The sequence below is a fragment of the Notolepis coatsorum genome (genome assembly GCF_963971535.1).
Source record: "Notolepis coatsorum genome assembly, chromosome: 19".
NCBI lineage: Eukaryota > Metazoa > Chordata > Actinopteri > Aulopiformes > Paralepididae > Notolepis > Notolepis coatsorum.
In genome coordinates, this window is record NC_140183.1 from 191983 (window position 1) to 214375 (window position 22393).

Genomic DNA, 22393 nt, shown 5'->3' on the forward strand with positions numbered 1-22393 from the left:
CAGAGGACCATCAGAACCTTACAGAGGACGGTCAGAACCTTACAGAGGACCATCAGAACCTTACAGAGGACCACCAGAACCTTACAGAGGATGTTCAGAACCTTACAGAGGACCATCAGAACCTTACAGAGGACCATCAGAACCTTACAGAGGACCACCAAAACCTTACAGAGGATGGTCAGAACCTTACAGAGGACGGTCAGAACCTTACAGAGGACCATCAGAACCTTACAGAGGACGGTCAGAACCTTACAGAGGCCCATCAGAACCTTACAGAGGACCATCAGAACCTTACAGAGGACGGTCAGAACCTTACAGAGGACCACCAGAACCTTACAGAGGACCATCAGAACCTTACAGAGGACCATCAGAACCTTACAGAGGACCACCAGAACCTTACAGAGGACCATCAGAACCTTACAGAGGACCATCAGAACCTTACAGAGGACGGTCAGAACCTTACAGAGGACCATCAGAACCTTACAGAGGGCCATCAGAACCTTACAGAGGACGGTCAGAACCTTACAGAGGACCATCAGAACCTTACAGAGGACCACCAGAACCTTACAGAGGACCACCAGAACCTTACAGAGGACCATCAGAACCTTGCAGAGGACCACCAGAACCTTACAGAGGACGGTAAGAACCTTACAGAGGACCATCAGAACCTTACAGAGGACCACCAGAACCTTACAGAGGACCATCAGAACCTTACAGAGGACCACCAGAACCTTACAGAGGACCGTCAGAACCTTACAGAGGACGGTCAGAACCTTACAGAGGACCATCAGAACCTTACAGAGGACGGTCAGAACCTTACAGAGGACCATCAGAACCTTACAGAGGACCATCAGAACCTTACAGAGGACCATCAGAACCTTACAGAGGACCACCAGAACCTTACAGAGGACCACCAGAACCTTACAGAGGACCACCAGGACCTTACAGAGGACCATCAGAACCTTACAGAGGACGGTCAGAACCTTACAGAGGACCACCAGAACCTTACAGAGGACCATCAGAACCTTACAAAGGACGGTCAGAACCTTACAGAGGACCATCAGAACCTTACAGAGGACCATCAGAACCTTACAGAGGACCACCAGAGGACCATCAGAACCTTACAGAGGACCACCAGAACCTTACAGAGGACCATCAGAACCTTACAGAGGACCACCAGAACCTTACAGAGGACCATCAGAACCTTACAGAGGACCATCAGAACCTTACAGAGGACCATCAGAACCTTACAGAGGACCATCAGAGGACCATCAGAACCTTACAGAGGACCACCAGAACCTTACAGAGAGCCATCAGAACCTTACAGAGGACCATCAGAACCTTACAGAGGACCACCAGAACCTTACAGAGGACCACCAGAACCTTACAGAGGACCATCAGAACCTTACAGAGGTCCACCAGAACCTTACAGAGGACCATTAGAACCTTACAGAGGACCACCAGAACCTTACAGAGGACGGTCAGAACCTTACAGAGGACCACCAGAACCTTACAGAGGACGGTCAGAACCTTACAGAGGACGGTCAGAACCTTACAGAGGACCACCAGAACCTTACAGAGGACCACCAGAACCTTACAGAGGACCATCAGAACCTTACAGAGGACCACCAGAACCTTACAGAGGACGGTCAGAACCTTACAGAGGACCATCAGAACCTTACAGAGGACCACCAGAACCTTACAGAGGACCACCAGAACCTTACAGAGGACCATCAGAACCTTACAGAGGACCATCAGAACCTTACAGAGGACGGTCAGAACCTTACAGAGGACCATCAGAACCTTACAGAGGACGGTCAGAACCTTACAGAGGACCATCAGAACCTTACAGAGGACCATCAGAACCTTACAGAGGACCACCAGAACCTTACAGAGGACCATCAGAACCTTACAGAGGACCACCAGAACCTTACAGAGGACCACCAGAACCTTACAGAGGACTATCAGAACCTTACATAGGACCACCAGAACCTTACAGAGGACCATCAGAACCTTACAGAGGACCACCAGAACCTTACAGAGGACCATCAGAACCTTACAGAGGACGGTCAGAACCTTACAGAGGACCATCAGAACCTTACAGGGGACCATCAGAACCTTACAGAGGACCATCAGAACCTTACAGAGGACCATCAGAACCTTACAGAGGACCACCAGAACCTTACAGAGGACCATCAGAACCTTACAGAGGACGGTCAGAACCTTACAGCGGACCATCAGAACCTTACAGAGGACGGTCAGAACCTTACAGAGGACCATCATAACCTTACAGAGGACCATCAGAACCTTACAGAGGACCACCAGAACCTTACAGAGGACCATCAGAACCTTACAGAGGACCATCAGAACCTTACAGAGGACCATCAGAGGACCATCAGAACCTTACAGAGGACCACCAGAACCTTACAGAGGACCATCAGAACCTTACAGAGGACCACCAGAACCTTACAGAGGACCATCAGAACCTTACAGAGGACCATCAGAACCTTACAGAGGACCACCAGAACCGTACAGAGGACGGTCAGAACCTTACAGAGGACCATCAGAACCTTACAGAGGATGGTCAGAACCTTACAGAGGACCATCAGAACCTTACAGAGGACCACCAGAACCTTACAGAGGACCATCAGAACCTTACAGAGGATGGTCAGAACCTTACAGAGGACCATCAGGACCTTACAGAGGACGGTCAGAACCTTACAGAGGACCACCAGAACCTTACAGAGGACCACCAGAACCTTACAGAGGACCATCAGAACCTTACAGAGGACCACCAGAACCGTTTTTTTGCTGTTGCAGGAATTGGTGAATTTATGCTATAGACCACTGCACTTCCACGTTACATGCACTTTCTCGGCCGGGCTATAGTCGCTTTTCTGCACTTACTCCCCAAACTCTGCATGCGCTGATCGCCTAGGGGGTCTCTCTGGATCAGACCTGGGCATTGTACGGCCCGCGGGCCAAATACGTAGATTACATTTTTAGAGACTAAAGTACAGAAAAAAGGTACTGTTGGGTACCGGTATCGATTCACAGGTACCGGTACCGTATCGGTTCAAATGTGAACAGTACCCATCCCTACTGAACACACAACTGCAGGGCAAGGGCATTTTTGCTCATGAAATGCATAGCCATGTGAAAGCCTTCATGACAAAGTTGCAATTAATTTCAAGGCAACTAGGCAGCAACAATCTCGAACACATGAAAACCCTGAAAGAAGTCAAACCATCAGCTGATCACCGGCACAGGTACTTATCCATGTTGGGAGCACTGCATGATGCATTTTCAAGGCGTTTTCAAGATTTCAAAAAGGTTGAGGATGAAATGCAGCTGTTTTCCTCTCCCTTTACCTGCAGTGTTGATAGTGTACCCACTGATGTTCAGCTTGAACTCATTGACCTGCAGTCTGATTCACTACTGAAAGAGCACTTTAAGTCAGCATCACTGCTAGAGTTCTACTCTGCTCTCAAGGAGAACTTTCCAAACATGAGGAGACATGCTCAGAAGATGTTGGTTCTCTTTGGATCCACCTACATGTGAACAGACATTCTCAGTCATGACGTTTACCAAGTCCAGGTACAGATCCTCTCTCACTGATGAACATCTGTCAGTTGTGCTTCGCATCTCCACCTCAGACATTCAACCTGACTTTGATGGACTTGTTAAAGCTCAAAAGAGACTGGATTTCTCACACTGAATGAAAAAAAAACACTAAAATGTGGAAATACAACAAGTGAAATGGGACACATGATATATATATTTTTTTGCACAGTTCTGAAAACATTAAATGTTTAATATAGGCATGTAAAGTCAAAAAGGCTACAAAACTGGGACACTTTTCTTTACACAGTTACACAGTTCAGTCACATGTCTTGTTTATTTTGGCTACAAAGATGATGTGATGTCTTTAGAAAGCTAAGAAAATCCTTGTTTCAATAGTATATGAAACTCAAAATGCCCTTTGTTATTAATGTGACTGAAAATGAGTTAAATGTTTCACATTTTGTTTATCATTTTGGAAATTCTATTTGAATAAATGATATTTTTGAAAGCTAACCTCACCTTTTAATTGCCAAATAATAACATACACTCTTACCAGCTGTCAAAACAATGCCATTTACTGCTTTTTATATAGAAATAAAATGTATATTATGCATAATTGAGTTCGGAATTTTGGCCCGGCCCTCCAAAATATTTTCAGTTGCTCATTTGGCCCCCTGGGAAAAATAATTGCCCACCCCTGCTCTGGATTGACAACCACTTCGTCAAGGCTCTAAACAACATTCATTCATTTTATCCCCCACACACTCTCCCATGAGCTGGAAATAAGTGTTGCTGTGCAGGGACGTGCACAGGACTTTAGAGGGGCAGGTGCTCAAAGGCTGAAAAGGGCACTGGGCCTGTGCTATTTGTGGGGGCCCTTTTTGGGCAGGGAGGGGCCTTTTTATGCTTTTTGGGGGGTTTTGGTGATCAAATATTGAATATTGAACTATAATAATCAGTGCAGGAGCTCACTTATCCTTGAAAGACACTTTTATCACTGACTTAAAAGGCCCATACATCTCCATAAATGTTCAGGGGGGAGGGAATAAGTGCTTACCCTACAGACCCCAAGTCTGTTAGGACAGCAGACTCGGTTGGCACTGCTCAAAACTTACCTTTTTAAAATAGCTTTTAAATTAATTATTATCTTTATTTCATTGTCTTATTTTTCTTTATTTCTATACATTTTACTTACATATTTTATTATAATTTGTATCATTGTTTTATGTAGTTTTTTTTATCATTTTATTTGTTCTTTTTTAACACTTTGATCGCCATGGGTTAAATTCATAATTTACCATCCCTCGCCAGCTCTATTTGTCTATGGAGAAGTTCCCCTTCTTTGCAGGGCTATAACTTTTTAAATTCTATTGCTAAATTGCCATTATTATGGCCCATTCAATGTCCTATATGTATTGTTCAGGGTGTAGCAACGTTAAACTTTTTCATTCACATATTCATACTAAAATATGGTCTAAAGTATAAGTATGTTTTTATCGTTTTCTGCAGCTTTCTCCAGAACTTGATTTATAGCTCCAAATGCATTATATTGATGATGAAATACAGTTTGATAGCAATCGGCGCGAGATAAAAAATGTCAACTGGACGTGGTTCTAGAAGTTACTACGTGTCATCTGATGATGACCGGATGGGCGGGGGATCGTTTATAATTCCGTGGGCAGCGTTAGATGATTCATCCAGAGTGGGTCATATGTTCATCATAGCAGTTTATATGGAACACGTTAGAATATAACGCTGAATCTTACCGTGGCTTCCTCGCGCCGCTGGCAGATGAGCGTGGAACAGAATTTTTTCTATTATGGGATGGAGAAATGCCCGATCCATTTCCAGGTTGTATAATAGTATATACGTCCAAATCATGTTGTTTTTTCGAGTTATTTGCACCGATCGATGTTCACTGTGTCAAGACGGAGTCTCTCTAACGATAGCGAGTGCCCGGACCACATATGGATGAGCACTTCCGGTTCAAAGGCTCATTTCCGGTTGGCGATCTGCCGAAATATTGACATCAAAGACGAGTTACGGCGTCTTCGGCAGAATGAGCATGGCTAGGAATGACGTCTTAACTCGTCCCCGGCGATCATAGTGTTAACCTGGTTTTCCATTTTTACCGGCTGAATGCCACCATCGGCGCCAATGTTAACGTTAATATCGCCTAATCTATGTTTTAAATTATGGCTATGTGTCTAATCTGCCCATCGCATTATCAAAGACTATTTTCCAGTCAGTGCTGTCAAGGCAGATTGTTTTTTTATCGCGTCGTTTCCGTTTCAGAGCAGTTAGAAAAGCCCCCGTTTTGATATAAAAAACAGCTCATTCTGGAGCATTCTATGAAAATCGTCTTTTAGTGGAATATTCCACAACGTTGATATTCGTCTGCCTTTTTATGAATCGTTTTCAAATAAACGCTAGATGATCAATATTATACGTGCACGCAAGCACATTACGGCCGCGCACGGATAATCGCCTCGTTGATTTCCTCTCGGACTTTTACAGTGAAACCGAAAGAAGACATTTCACAAAACAGCCTATATCTTCATCAAACTTACTCTGATTATCCTAACACTGATAACATAGAGTCCTTACCTGACATCAGATGGTATCTAACTGGTATATTCCAATTCCTGATCACCATTCGAAAAAATCGATACGTGTATGGATCCAACGCGATACTGTAGAACTCCATGATCAGCGGGGATCTGAGGTTCCAGAATGAACTGTGGTAACCCCGGCTGGATCAGTGGACTGGAAAATGTGGAGTACCGGATTTTTTTCCCCATTCATTTTCATTGAGTCCATTCCAAAATCACTTATGTCATCTGGGAGACGACAGGGGGCGCTTTTTTCCACAGTGATCGCCGGCGCCGCTCGGCTATACTCGGGTAGGTTCGGGTGATGCAATAATTTTTCAGATCGCTAAAAAAAATAAAATAAAAAAAAAATTCCGAGAAATCTCGTGAGTGGCATTCAACGTCACTATTAAAAACCCGAGATATCTCGTGAGTGGCACTCAAAGTGTTAACCCTTTCACTGCCACACGACAGCTAATGATGCTAATGATGGAGCATCGCCGTCGGTTGTGTGATAGTAAAGGGCTAACCTTCTGTATTGTCACAGTGAAAGGGTTAACCGGCTGTTGTGTGGCAGTGAAAGGGTTCAAGTATCCGACCTGCAAGCTAGCTCCTCTGAGTAGAGCTCAAATATGGAGGACCAGAAAGCTGCTAGGCTAGCACATGACCAAAATGTGTGATACAGATGTCAAAACATTTATATTTTTTTTTTATCCACTTTTTCTCCTTATTTTCTATTTTTCTCCCATCCCAATTTCGAGTTTCCAATTCTCCCTCCCCTGTCTTGAACGTTGCTTGACTATGCATTCTATCCTCCCACTGGTAGGGAGGATAGAAGCCTTGCATCACGTGTCCCCTCCGATACACGAGGAGGCAGCTTGTCGCATCTTTTCACCTGCCAGCGCGGACTCTCAGTGGCGAGGTGTAACGTGTGGGAGGCTCACGCTGCCCCCGCCACTTCCTGTCTCTGCTGTGCAGGCGTCCCCCAACCGACCTGTAGGAGTCGCTGTCCATAACGTCCAAATCCCCACCCATCGACTTCCACCCGCTACCTCTGCCAATGAGTTAGTATGACCAGGGACGTGCACAGGACTTTAGAGGGGCAGGTGCTCAAAGGCTGAAAAGGGCACTGGGCCTGTGCTATTTTTGGGGGCCCTTTTTGGGTGGGGAGGGGCCTTTTTATGCTTTTTGGGGGGTTTTGGTGATCAAATATTGAATATTGAACTATAATAATCAGTGCAGGAGCTCACTTATCCTTGAAAGACACTTTTATCACTGACTTAAAAGGCCCATACATCTCCATAAATGTTCAGGGCGGAGGGAATAAGTGCTTACCCTACAGACCCCAAGTCTGTTAGGACAGCAGACTCGGTTGGCACTGCTCAAAACTTACCTTTTTAAAATAGCTTTTAAATGAATTATTATCTTTATTTCATTGTCTTATTTTTTTTTATTTCTATACATTTTACTTAAATATTTTATTATAATTTGTATCATTGTTTTATGTAGTTTTTTTTATCATTTTATTTGTTCTTTTTTAATGTCAACATATTATTTATATTATTCAACTCAAACATGTTCCGGTGTGATGGCACAGTATGATGTCATAATAGAACATTCTAGAACATTTGAGATGTCACAGTATGTTGTCATAATCAAACATTCTAGAACATTTGTGATGTCACAGTATGATGTCATAATCAAACATTCTAGAACATTTGTGATGTCACAGTATGATGTCATAATCAAACATTCTAGAACATTTGGTACAGTATATATTCAACAATTCTCTCAGAAGATCTTATATCTCAGAAGACCAAGTGAAGATATCACTTGTTATTTCCGGTTACTTGTCTGTAAGCTTGAATATATTCTGTAGATACAATTTAAAATCCCCACATGGAAAAGGAAACAATGTCCTGTACAATCCTTAATGAGCTGCCTCTGGAGGGAAGGCTCTGTGATGTGGTTATTAAAGTCAACAGCACTGAGTTTAATGCCCACAAGGCCCTCCTGTGTGACTGCAGTGACTATTTCAGGTAAGTTTAGCTTGGTTCAGGTTAGCTTGGTTCAGGTTAGCTTGGTTCAGGTTAGCTTGGTTAGTAAACAGATACCATACTGTACTTTTACTGTAAACAGATACTATACTGTACTTCTACTGTAAACAGATACTATACTGTATGTCTACTGTAAAAATATACTATACTGTACTTCTACTGTAAACAGATAATATACTGTACTTCTAATGTAAACAGATACTATACTGTACTTCTAATGTAAAAAGATACTATACTGTACTCTCTCTCTATTAAATTCAAAGGTGCTTTATTTGCATGCATGTCAAACAATTAACAGTATTTTTACAATGTAAGATTCTTATGTTTTTTATATATTTATTTTTTAGTCAATGTGTTTTTCAAGTTTTAGACGTTACAGTAGACATTACAGACGTATAAAACATAAGCACACACAAAACAAAACCAAGAAAACATAAAAACAGTTCACAGAGCACTTCAATACAAAACCGTTACAATACAATTCAGAGTCATTATCTCAGGAGGTGAGAGACATAGTCAACCGTTCCACCTGAGAAATAAAGGGCTGCCGCACCACATCACACTTTCCACTTGATCCCCGCAATGTGTATTTTATCTTTTCCACTTTTAAACAATACATAACATCACAAATCCACCTGAGGGAGGACGATCATTTTTCCAGTTCAGAAGAATGAGACGCCTTGCTAGAAGGGAGGAGTAAGCAAATGGCAATACAGTTCAGCTGTGCTTCTGGTAGATCAGAATCCCCCGAGAGAGAACACCAACAAGTCCCAGAAAATGACATGGTTAACCCTTTCACTGCCACACGACAGCTAATGATGCTAATGATGGAGCATCGCCGTCGGTTGTGTGATAGTAAAGGGCTAACCTTCTGTATTGTCACAGTGAAAGGGTTAACCGGCTGTTGTGTGGCAGTGAAAGGGTTCAAGTATCCGACCTGCAAGCTAGCTCCTCTGAGTAGAGCTCAAATATGGAGGACCAGAAAGCTGCTAGGCTAGCACACGACCAAAATGTGTGATACAGATGTCCAAAAAAAAATCTTTTTTTATCCACTTTTTCTCCTTATTTTCTATTTTTCTCCCATCCCAATTTCGAGTTTCCAATTCTCCCTCCCCTGTCTTGAACGTTGCTTGACTATGCATTCTATCCTCCCACTGGTAGGGAGGATAGAAGCCTTGCATCACGTGTCCCCTCCGATACACGAGGAGGCAGCCTGTCACATCTTTTCACCTGCCAGCGCGGACTCTCAGTGGCGAGGTGTAACGTGTGGGAGGCTCACGCTGCCCCCGCCACTTCCTGTCTCTGCTGTGCAGGCGTCCCCCAACCGACCTGTAGGAGTCGCTGTCCATAACGTCCAAATCCCCACCCATGGACTTCCACCCGCTACCTCTGCCAATGAGTTAGTATGACCAGGGACGTGCACAGGACTTTAGAGGGGCAGGTGCTCAAAGGCTGAAAAGGGCACTGGGCCTGTGCTATTTTTGGGGGCCCTTTTTTGGTGGGGAGGGGCCTTTTTATGCTTTTTGGGGGGTTTTGGTGATCAAATATTGAATATTGAACTATAATAATCAGTGCAGGAGCTCACTTATCCTTGAAAGACACTTTTATCACTGACTTAAAAGGCCCATACATCTCCATAAATGTTCAGGGCGGAGGGAATAAGTGCATACCCTACAGACCCCAAGTCTGTTAGGACAGCAGACTCGGTTGGCACTGCTCAAAACTTACCTTTTTAAAATAGCTTTTAAATGAATTATTATCTTTATTTCATTGTCTTATTTTTCTTTATTTCTATACATTTTACTTAAATATTTTATTATAATTTGTATCATTGTTTTATGTAGTTTTTTTATCATTTTATTTGTTCTTTTTTAATGTCAACATATTATTTATATTATTCAACTCAAACATGTTCCGGTGTGATGGCACAGTATGATGTCATAATAGAACATTCTAGAACATTTGTGATGTCACAGTATGATGTCATAATCAAACATTCTAGAACATTTGAGATGTCACAGTATGTTGTCATAATCAAACATTCTAGAACATTTGTGATGTCACAGTATCATGTCATAATCAAACATTCTAGAACATTTGTGATGTCACAGTAATCAAACATTCTAGAACATTTGGTACAGTATATATTCAACAATTCTCTCAGAAGATCGCAGATCTCAGAAGACCAAATGAAGATATCGCTTTTTGTTTCCGTCTACTTGTCTGTAAGCTTTAATATATTCTGTAGATACAATTTAAAATCCCCACATGGAAAAGGAAACAATGTCCTGTACAATCCTTAATGAGCTGCCTCTGGAGGGAAGGCTCTGTGATGTGGTTATTAAAGTCAACAGCACTGAGTTGAATGCCCACAAGGCCCTCCTGTGTGACTGCAGCGACTATTTCAGGTAAGTTTAGCTTGGTTCAGGTTAGTAAACAGATACCATACTGTACTTTTACTGTAAACAGATAATATACTGTAATTATACTGTACACAGATACTATACTGTACGTCTACTGTAAAAAGATACTATACTGTACTTCTACTATAAACAGATACTATACTGTACTTATACTGTAAACAGATAATATACTGTACTTATACTGTAAACATATACTATACTGTACTTCTAATGTAAAATATACTATACTGTACTTCTACTGTAAACATATAATGTACTTCTACTGTAAACCGATACTATACTGTACTTCTACTGTAAACAGATACTATACTGTATGTCTACTGTAAAAATATACTATACTGTACTTCTACTGTAAACAGATACTATACTGTACTTCTACTGTAAACATATATTATACTGTACTTCTACTGTAAACAGATATTATACTGTACTTCTAATGTAAAAGTATACTATACTGTACCTCTACTGTAAACATATACTGTACTTCTACTGTAAACCGATACTACACTGTACTTCTACTGTAAACAGATACTACACTGTACTTCTACTGTAAACAGATACTATACTGCACTTCTACTGTAAAAATATACTATGCTGTACTTCTACTGTAAACAGATACTACACTGTACTTCTACTGTAAACATATACTATACTGTACCTCTACTGTAAAAAGATACTATACTTCTACTGTGCTAAGACCCTATACTTCTACAGTGAAAATATATTACTACTAGGGCTGTCCCCGACTAAGTATTTGGATAGTCGACTATGATTGGCCAAAATTTGCCGTTAGTCGACTATCAGTCGACTATAATTTTTTTTAAGTATAATATATATATATATTTTTTTTTGTGTCATTCCATTTGGGCTGTGGGGGGTGCTTAATGTCTGAAGGAGTCGACTGAAGGCTTCTTGTCCTCTGCAAAAGCATGCAATTGGTCCACTGATGGATACATCTTGATATTTGTCTAGTCTAGTGTGTTCATTAGATGGGTGAAATCCTCTTTCAGTGCCTCTGTGCCTGTTTTCTTAGGCAGTTGGCCTCTGGTATGCGTGCCATTAGCGTTAGCCACGCTTCTAAGAGGTTGGCAGTCGACTACGGCTCCTTTCGACCGATTAGTCGACTATTCGACTAATAGGGGTCAGCCCTAATTACTACACAGGACAGAATGTTGCTTACTGTTTACTCATCAGATACCTCTGTACTCTGCGTCCCACAGAGCCCTCTTCACTCACTGGAGCGTCTCAGAGAAAGCAGTCTACACTATCCCTGGGGTGTCCCCGGGTATGATGCAGCTCATCATAGAGTACTCCTACACACGCTTTGTGCTGGTGACAGCAGAGAACGTGGAAGAGCTTCTGGTGGCTGCAGACCAGCTTCTCGTCACTGGCATAGTAGGAGCGTGCTCTGACTTCCTAGAAGGCCAGCTGTCTCTGGAAAACTGTGTCGGCATCTGGATGTTCGTGGACATCTACTGCTGCCCTGACCTGAGGCGCAAGGCCCATCTCTTCATCGTGTGCCACTTTGAGGAGATGTTGCACGTCTCACAGGAGTTTGTGGAGCTGTCCCCGCAGCAACTGGTGGACATCATCGAGAGGGATGACCTGAACGTGAAAAGCGAGGAGACGGTGTTCGAGGCCGTCCTCCGTTGGATCGACCACTCCCGTGAGGAGCGTAAAACACACATCCCTTTGCTGCTGCCCAAGGTAACCAATTGTATTACGGATACACAAACATGGTTGCTAGTGCCTGAGCCACATTATTTTAAATTTTATTATTATTATTTAACTTTTTCTTGTTTGTCTGTCTCTTGTCAAGGTCATTATGATTCATGTTACTGTTATTATTGTTGTCGTCGCTGTTGTTATTATTATTATTATTATTATTATTATTATTATTATTATTATTATTATTATTATTATTATTATTATTATTATTATTATTATTATTATTATTATTATTGTACTGTTATGTTCTGTTTTATGTATGAAAATAAAATAAAATAAAAACATTTATAAAAAAAAAGAAAACTAATTGTATTACTGTGCATTACATTAAAACAACACTAGGTTCCCTAGTACAGTGGTTCTCAAACATTTGGGTCCAAACTGTTCCCTAGCAACAGAAACCGTCTACAACCGCTGTCTAAGTTGTACCCGCTGTCTGCTTGTCTCTTCCCAGGTTCGCATGGGCTTGATGAGGCCTGACTACTTCAGGAACAACGTCCAGAACAACCCTGTGGTGAGGGACAGCCATGACTGCAGGCCCCTCATCCTCAGCGCCCTGAACCCCCCTGGCTCCGACGGGCTCCCAAACCCCCTGATGCGCCCACGCCTGCCCCAGGAGGTCCTATTGGCCATCGGAGGCTGGGGTGGCGGCACGACCATGGAGGCTTACGATATCCGAGCCGGTGGATGGATGGACGTGAGCGTTGAGGGGGAGAGTCCCCGGTGGTTCCACGGCACCGCTTATCTCCACGGTCTGGTCTACTGCGTCGGCGGCCAGGACAGCGTCGTACAGGATCTCAGCAGTGTGCGCAGGTTCAACCCCGTCACTCGCAGCTGGCTGCAGGCGGCTCCCATGCACTCACGCCGCTGTCACGTCAGCGTGGTCGTGTTGGACGGCTGTATCTACGCCATGGGAGGGCTCGACGGACGCGTGAAACTGAACACCGCAGAGCGCTACGAGCCTGAAACCAACCAGTGGACAGTGATCTCACCCATGCTGGAGCACAGGGGGGCCGCCGGTGCAGCAGCCCTCCAGGGCAAGGTGGGTGGAACTGAGGGACACAGGGTGCTAGATGAACACAAGGAACATTAGAGCAGAAATCATAAATGTCTTTATTGCCAAGTAAGCTTTCCCATACAAAAGATGTGTCTGGGTCCTTTGGTGCATCAACATTAACAGACAATTAAAGTAGAATAAAATCAAATGGAATATATAAACTAAATTAGAATATTCTTTTTTATTACAGGTTTACATCTGTGGTGGAGGGTGTCTGCTCACAGCTGAGTGCTACAGCCCAGACACCAACCAGTGGACTCTGATCGCCCCCATGAGCAGCAGGCGTGGCGGAGTGGGAGTCGCTGCGTACGGAGGACAACTCTATGCGGTAGGTGCACACAGAGACAAATGCTTTATACTAGATATTTCTATAGATATGTATCATTTGACTTGCAATGCTGCTGTGATGCCCTCATTTCCCTAAGTGGATTAATACAGTGTCTGCCTGCCTGAGCCACACACTAAAACATTCCTCTCATGTGTCCTGTCCTCAGGTGGGAGGGTGGGACGATGGACACGCCCTGCGTAGCGCGGAGGCCTACAGCCCCTTGACTGACTCCTGGAGCGCCCTGCCCGACATGATCACCCCCCGCAGCGTCTTTGGCATCGCGGTGCTGGACGACCTGCTCTTCGTGGTCGGAGGCCACAATGACTCGACCTCCATCTCCAACGTGGAGCGCTACGACCAGAGCAGCGACAAGTGGACTGTAGCCGAGGACATGAAGATCCAGCGTTTTGGCCTAAGCTGCTGCATAATGCATGGCCTGCCTAACATGAGCCAGTAGGCTGCTCCCCGTGGAGGAGGAGGAGGAGGAGGAGGAGGAGGAGGAGGAGGAGGAGGAGGAGGAGGAGCAGGAGGAGGAGGAGGAGGAGGAGCAGGAGAAGAGGAGGAGCAGGAGGAGGAGGAAGAGGAGGAGGATGATGAAGAGGAGGAGGAGGAGGATGAGGAGGAGGAGGAGGGGAAGAGGAGGAGGATGAGGGGAAGAGGAGGAGCAGGATGAGGAGGAAGAGGAGGAAGAGGAAGAGGAAGAGGAAGAGGAAGAGGAGGAGGAGGAGGAGGAGGAGGAGGAGGAGGAAGAGGAGGAGGAGGAGGGGAAGAGGAGCAGGAGGAGGAGGAAGAGGAGGAGGAGGAAGAGAAGGAAGAGGATTCAGATTCAGATTCAGATTCAGATTCAGACAACCCTATTGATCCTGCGTGGGGCAATTCATATTTGCAGCTTCGCCAACAAGCAACAAAGACAAACAAACAACAAAACATCTCAACGACAGCACGGCAAATAAAAAGAGAAACACTCCATGTGATACACAATCCAGCAGTAAAATTAAAAGTAAAAACAGACAACCAAGTGCAAAAGGCTACTTAAAATGACTACCGTCTGTGTTTAAAAGTCTGATAGCAGAGGGGACAAAAGATTTGGCGTAGCGGTTGGTCCTACTTGGTGGGACGTCATAACGGTGGCCAGAAGGCAACAGTGAAAACCGCTGAGACAGAGCATGGAGGGGTTGATTAGTGATGCTCGTCCCCTTCTTGACCACCTGGTCCGTCCAGAGAGTACATAGGTCTCTCTGTTTTACTCCAATTATTTTGGAGCACACTTTCACTATGTACTGTAGGTGTAGGCTTTGATTGATTGATTGAAAACTTTATTAACAGATTGCAGAATGGGTACAATACAGTACAGCTCAATACACATTGGGATATTGACAACCATACTGGGTAATTTACATTGGAGGTGGTTGGGGGGGGGGGGGGAGAAACACTGTATAAACAAGCAAAACTGTACATTGGGGGGGGGGGGGGGGGAGACACTGTACAAACAAGCAAAATTGTACATTGGACTATTGACAACCATACTAGGTAAATGACTGTACATTGGAGGGGGTTGGGTTAGGACATTTACAGGGGCCAGTTTTGAATTGCAGTCTCCCGTAGGTGTCCCTTGAGAGTGGTTTTGAAAGTGGGTAGTGATCCACATTCCTTTACAGCTTTGGGTAGGGCGTTCCACATTGATGTGGCATAATTGCGATACGTGTTTAGTCCCTTATTTGAGCCGAATCTGGGTTTAACATGATTTGTGGAGCTCCCTCTGGTGTTGTGATCGTGGTATTCACTGACCTTTGGGAAGTATTTTGACATGTACATGGGTACCTTGGTCGTGTAGTGTATCTTGTAGACCAGGCCCATTGCAAGTTGCTGTACTCTGTCGTCTACTCTAAGCCATCCTAGGTTGTCAAAGTGGGCAGGGGTGAGGTGGGTTCTAGGAGTAAGGTCAAGCAGTAGTCTGACCAGTTTGTTTTGAGATGTTTGTAATTTTGTTTTTAGCGCATTTGAGGTGCTTTGGTACCATGAGGTGCAAGCATAGTCGTAGTACCCTTGAATGAGTGCTCCTGCCAGAGTCTTCAGGGTATTCTTGTTTACCAGAGAGGAGATCCGGTACAAGAATCGAGTTCGTTGGTTGACTTTTTTTATTACATTGGATGCCATTTTGTCACAGGAGAGATTAGCCTCTAGGATGGAACCCAGGTAGGTAATTTCATCTTTCCTTGTGACAATATTGTCACCCACTGTAACTGAGAAGCCGTCGGTCTTGCTGAGTTTGTTATTTGAACCGAAGAGAATGGACTCTGTTTTGCCCATGTGTAATGATTAGGTATGCTCGATATTGGCTTAATTTCAGATACCAATATCAACCGATATCAACCGATACCGATATATGCAGGGTCCCCCCCCCCCCCCAAAATGGAATAATTTCAGGTAATTAACATTACATATCTCTTGTTGTGGAATTAACACAACATTATGCATACTTTTGACAATAAATAAAATCTGAATTTGTTCTTAATTGCTTGCCTGGGTAAATAAAGGTTAGAGAAATGTAAAAAAAATAAAAATAAAAAATTGAAAACCGATACCGATATTTTCCGATATCACATTTTAATGCCGATATCGGCCGATAATATCGGTAGGCCTATAATATCGGACATCCCTAGTAATGATAGTTTGTTGTCGAGTTTGTTATTTGAACCGAAGAGAATGGACTCTGTTTTGCCCATGTGTAATGATAGTTTGTTATCAGCGAGCCATATGCAGATTCTGCCTAGTTCCGAGCTGAGGGTTTTTTCAACCTGTAACTTGTTCTTGTCAGAGACCAGCAGGGCTGAGTCGTCCGCAAACAGGAACAAGTTGCAGTCACAAGCTGACGACATGTCATTTGCATAAATTAGGAACAGTAGCGGTCCTAGTATGCTTCCTTGTGGAACACCACAGCTCACTGTGAGGGGGGGGGATAGGGTACAGTTTACCTCCACCATCTGTTCCCTCCCCTCAAGGTAGGATTGCATCCAGCTCACTGATAGACCCAATTGCTTTTAGCTTGTCAGTCAGAATGGAGTGATTGACAGTGTCGAAGGCCTTTTGTAGGTCCAGCATGACCATGCCGCAGTATTTGCCCGCGTCCACCTCTTGTTTGATGTGGTCATTCAAATAGAGAAGGCATGTGTCAGTGGAGTGGGATGTTCTGAAGCCAAATTGGAATTCGTAGATTAGATTTTTTTCCGCTAGGTACTTTTCGACCTGTTCGTAGACTATTTTTTCCATGACTTTCGAGATGGAGGTGAGAATAGAAACAGGGCGGTAGTTGCCTGGGTCTAATTTGCTGCCCTTTTTGTGCAGAGGGGTCACCCTCGCAATTTTGAAGTCCTTGGGGACGTGTCCCTGTTTTATGGAGAGGTTTATTATGTGTGTGATGGCTGTTCCTATCTTTAATGGACAGGCCACTGAACTAGCAGATAAAAGAAAAAGTTAGGAGGCTTTCAATAAAAGAACTATAAAAAGTGCTCAGGATCTTCACACTAACATTAAAATAGTTCAGCTTTCTCAGCAGGTAGATCCTCTGCTGACCTTTTTTAACAATAGACTCTGTATTTAGCTTGAACTTCAGTTTACAGTCAAACACAGTTCCCAGGTGTTTGTACTAGTGCTGTCAGGCGATTAGAGAGAATTCAGTACTGTATCTACAAAATCATCTTCCATCTATTAATTTGCTTAGATTTTTCAGGTCTGGTCAATTTGAGCATGGTGTTATTCACAGTCAAAGATAAAAAAAATGTATTGATATTCTCATTTGGTTCATTACAATTTACTCAAAATAAAATTTTCATTCAATCAATCACCACGCAGATTGATTGATTGAATGAAAATGTTATTAACAGATTGCAGAATGGGTACAATACAGTACGGCACACAATTGTTAAGGGGATGCAGACCAGAGAAAGACTTTCATCTTGTTTACATCAGGGTCCCCCATTTTTTATTCATAATGAATTGTAAGGGTGCCACTTGCTCCGTGCAATCCATTCTTTGTGGATCTAGCCCACAGTATTTCTGACACTGGGAATACATTCCCTGAGATTCATAGATGTCACTAGAATCAGATACCAAGAACATGCAAATGGACCATATTAAAAAAAATAAGTCTGTAAATGTGTATTCTACATTCTTATGGAATGAATGAGATACAAAAAAAAATTATAAAAAAAAAAGAATTGTAATTAATTTTGAGTTAATTTTCATAACGCGATAATTTGCTGTGTAATTAATTAATCTAATTAACGCGATAAACTGACAGCCCTAGTTTGTACGATTCAACAATCTGGACGTCCTCATCGTGAATTACACTAGCTACACTGGCTTGATGATCGGGGTTGTGACTGAAGTCAATTATCATGTCGTTAGTCTTAGAGACATTGAGGTCCAAGTAATTCTCATCACACCAATTCACAAAGTCGTGAAGTACAGGTCCATGATCAGTTTCGGAGAGCTGCAGTAGGGATACCAGGACAGTGTCATCTGAAAACTTAACCAGATGCTTTTGGTCATGAAGCGATCTGCAGCTGTCCGTGTACATAATAAATAAAAGGGGAGCAGGAGGATGAAGAGGATGAGGAGGAGGAGGAGGACGATGAGGAAGAGGAGGAAGAGGAGGAGGAGCAGGAGGAGGAGGAAGATGTGGAAGTGTAGGAGGAGGAGGAGCATTAGGATGAGGAGGAGGAGGAGGAGGAGGAAGATGAGGAAGAGTAGGAGGAGCAGGATGAGGCGGAGCAGGAAGAGGAGGAAGAGGAGGAGGAAGAGGAGGAGGAAGATGAGGAAGAGGAGGAAGAGGAAGAGGAGGAGGAGGAGGAAGATGAGGAAGAGGAGGAGGAGGAAGAGGAGGAGGAGGCAGCAGGGGGTCCATCTAAGAACCTTAAACATTTATTAGACCAAAAGAAATCCTAACATTTTTATAAATTACTATCAGCCAAAGGTGGTGCATTTCTTTCTTCTAGTAATTCAGACAATATCGGTTTTTAGTTTGTGTAATGTAATGTAATATCTGTTTTTAGTTTGTGTAATGTAATGTAATATCTGTTTTTAGTTTGTGTAATGTAATGTAATATCTGTTTTTAGTTTGTGTAATGTAATGTAATATCTGTTTTTAGTTTGTGTAATGCACATAATATGGGAACTTTTATCCATATGGTTGAGCCTGTTAGGAATTGCACCCCCAACCCAAGCAGATTGCAGATCACTCTCTCTATATGGAGGTAAAAAAGAAAATATGGTAAAAATAATTGGCATAAAAAGGGCACTTTTTTATGAGGCACAAAAGGGCAGGGGCTTGTGCACCCGTTGGGCTCTATGTGTGCACGTGCCTGCTCGCTGTGCCCTTGAGCAAGGCACCTCAGCTTTAACCGCTCCAGTGTTAGCTGCTCAGGGGCCAGTAGTAGAGTAGGCGCCATCTCCTGGATCCCAGATGTAGTGGTGGATACGGGTTGGCCCAGCACTCTCCCACTCTCTCTTCCAGGCTGCCGCCAGCCATCCATTTCTGGATAGGTCCTCAGTGGTGGAACGGAGCATCTCTTGTGCCACCTTGTTGTAGGGGTGGCGGGACTTGAGTCTGGTCATAGGTGCTGTTGTTGTTGTGGTGTTGTGTAGGATGTGCCAGTCATGCTTCACTGCCTTCCTTGTTAGGGCGAGAGTGGCAGCCTCTCGTCCTAGGCCAGCTGGTGCGATTCCTGCAAGGACTGGCAGCAGGAAGATGGGTGTAGCCTTCAGGTATCCAGTGATTATCCGGAGGGCGTTGTTAGTAGCTGCATCAACTTTTTTACCGTGTGGGCTTCTGCTCCAGACTGGGGCACAGTACTCCGCTGCCGAGAAGACCAGGGCTTGGGTGGATATCCGAAGGGTCTTGGCAGTGGCTCCCCAGGTTGTACCTGCGAGGCGTCAGATCAGCGCAACCCATTGATGTTGTCTTTGCCCTGACATCTTCGAGGTGTTGTTTGAAGGACAGTGTCCGATCCAGACGCACACCAAGGTATTTAGGGGCTTGCTGTGACTCCAGACGCTTGTGGTCAGCATATACCTCCAGTTCCCTCTTGGCGTCTCTGTTGCAGAGATGGTATGCTGCTGTAACGGTCTTGCTGGTGCTGAGCTGTAGGCGCCACTTTTGTAGATAGGCTACTAGGATGTCCATGTCTTGGTTAAGACCGTCCTCCAGTGCTTTCCATGTGGGTCTTCTCAGCATGATGGCAAGATCGTCCGCGTAGCCGTACTTTCTGGATGCTGTGACTGGGAGATCGTAGATGTAAATATTAAACAGCATCGGAGAAAGGACTGACCCCTGTGGGACACCGTTCCTCAGTCTCCTGAGCCTGCTGCGCTGGCCATCGCTGGTGTGTAGGACAACTGGTGTGTAGGTCTTTCCTTCTCTCTCTCCAGTCTCCACACCCGCTGCTATCTCTTCCTTGCGTACCTCTTTGCCAGCGCTTATTTCAGCCCTACTAGCCATCTGTGTCCTGGTGTCTACCGCCGTTAGCTTCTTGCTAATCGCTCCTAGGCCCAAAGCCTCCGGTACATGGGTCTGTCTGTGCCTAGTGGAGCGTCTATTTATCTCCGACTCTCCATCGCCTTTTCCTTCCGACTCAGAGTTTTCCATTTCATTTTCTCAATAGAGTAGTCTTGAAACTGTTTTCCCCTTCGCTTTTCTCGGGGGGTATTTGGATTTAAGCCGTGTTTTCAGATAGTTTAGTCAATTATCACCGGGAGCATGTGGTGCGAGTTGTCTACTGCACGGCCGCCATCTTGAAGTCCAAGTAGGTTCTGATCTAATGATTTGATTTGATTTGATTTTATTAGGGATCCCCATTAGCTGGTGCGATAGCAACCAGCTAGTCTTCCTGGGGTCCACACACAAAAAAACATAAACAATCACCATTGCAAAAAAACAAAATTATTAAAAGTCAGTACACACAATGCATAATGAACCTACCGTAACAATTAATATAGCTAAAATTACATTAGTGTAAAACAAAAACAAAAAACCACTTTACAGTGTTAAAAACAATTTAAAAACAATTTAAAAACAATTTAAGATTCTTTTTAAAAGTGAATCTACTGTAAATGCAGCAGAGGTTCCGAGGCAGGCCATTCCACAGAGTTAATGCTCTAAAAATAAAAGATCTCCCCAGAGCGCTGGTTCTAGGACCTGGCAATTCAAGCTGCCCACTACTGGAACCTCTAGTGTAATGCTCGTGCACAGTATTACTAAAAACAATCTGATTATGTATAAAAACAGGAGTCTTACTGCTCATGACCAACTTGAACAGCACAAGTATATTAAAAGACAATCTATTTTCAACGTTAAGCCAAGAGAGGCGGGCATGCATACGGCTCACATTAGACCTTAGTGAGCAGCCCAGTACCAACCGTGCTGCCCTGTTCTGGACCACCTGGAGCTTCCTGAGGTCACCACTGGCAGCAGATGACCACATCGCAGAGCAATAGTCAAGATGACATAAAACTAAACTTTGCACTATCTGACATAAAAGGGGACGGGCAACAAAAGAAGCACATTTCCTGGAAATACCAATTGCTCTTCCCATTTTTAAAACAATATAATTAATATGCTGAGACCAAGACAGAGTGCAATCCAGCATCACTCCAAGGAGTTTAGTACTTTCAACTTGTTGAACTGCTGAATTACACAAGTTTAAATGAAGCTTTGGATTTGTAGATAACCTGTGCCTTGTTCCCAGCACAATACATTTAGTCTTGGAGATATTAAGGACAAGTCTATTACATACTACCCAGTCATGCACAACTTTAAGTTCTCTACTCAAAACTTCATTAAGTACATTGCATGATGGTGCCGCGTAATACAATGTTGAATCATCTGCATAAAGAACTGTTGTAGCACATTTGGTAGCCCAAGATAGGTCATTCGTAAATACAGAGAAGAGCAAAGGTCCTAGGCAACTTCCTTGCGGCACGCCACACTCTAGACCTCTGCTACTGGACAGGCTGCCATTCTGTGATCTAGAGGACAAATAACTTAGTATCCACTTTAAAGCAGAAGAGTTAAAACCATAACATTTAAGTTTATCAACCAGTAGAGAATGGTCCAGCACATCAAATGCAGCACTAAAATCTAACAGCACAGCTCCCACCAACATAGAGTTATCTATAGCTTTAAGCCAGTCATCAGTCATCTGTATCAAGGCAGTAGAAGTAGAGTGACCAGCTCTATAGGCATGTTGAGAATCTGTTGCAAGCTTGTTTGAAACAAAATACTCTTGAATTTGTGAATGCACCAACTTTTCCATGATTTTGCTCAAGACAGGTAAAATACTTATAGGTCTAGAATTTCCCTCATTAAAAGCAGATTTGGTGTCCTTAGGTAAAGGAAAAACCTTAGCCTCCTTCCACATCTTTGGAAATAGACCCACATCCAAACATCTATTCATAATATGACATATAGGAGATGCTATAGTACCAGCAGTCATTCTCAGCACTTTACTATCCAGGTTATCTAGGCCTGCTAACTTACTATCAGGAAGAGAGCGGAGTAACCGCTCCACCTCACTGACTTCAGCCTGATGAAATTCAATAATGACTGGATGGTTCTTAGGGTTCCTGATCTAATGACTGGATGGTTC

General features: G+C 43.6%; 1 protein-coding gene across 1 annotated transcript in view; it reads right to left on the reverse strand.

The window, feature by feature from the left end:
* The window catches only part of LOC311245888 (adrenocorticotropic hormone receptor-like), a gene marked incomplete at both ends in the record, with an annotated part of 96261 nt that extends 76014 nt beyond the window's left edge, over positions 1 to 20247 (reverse strand). Inside the window, one exon of the mRNA XM_084335913.1 lies at positions 19723 to 20247. Within this exon, the coding sequence (XP_084192039.1) occupies positions 19723 to 20247 (525 nt within the window). The remainder of the gene's footprint in view (positions 1 to 19722) is intronic.
* Between the last annotated feature and the right edge of the window lie 2146 nt (positions 20248 to 22393).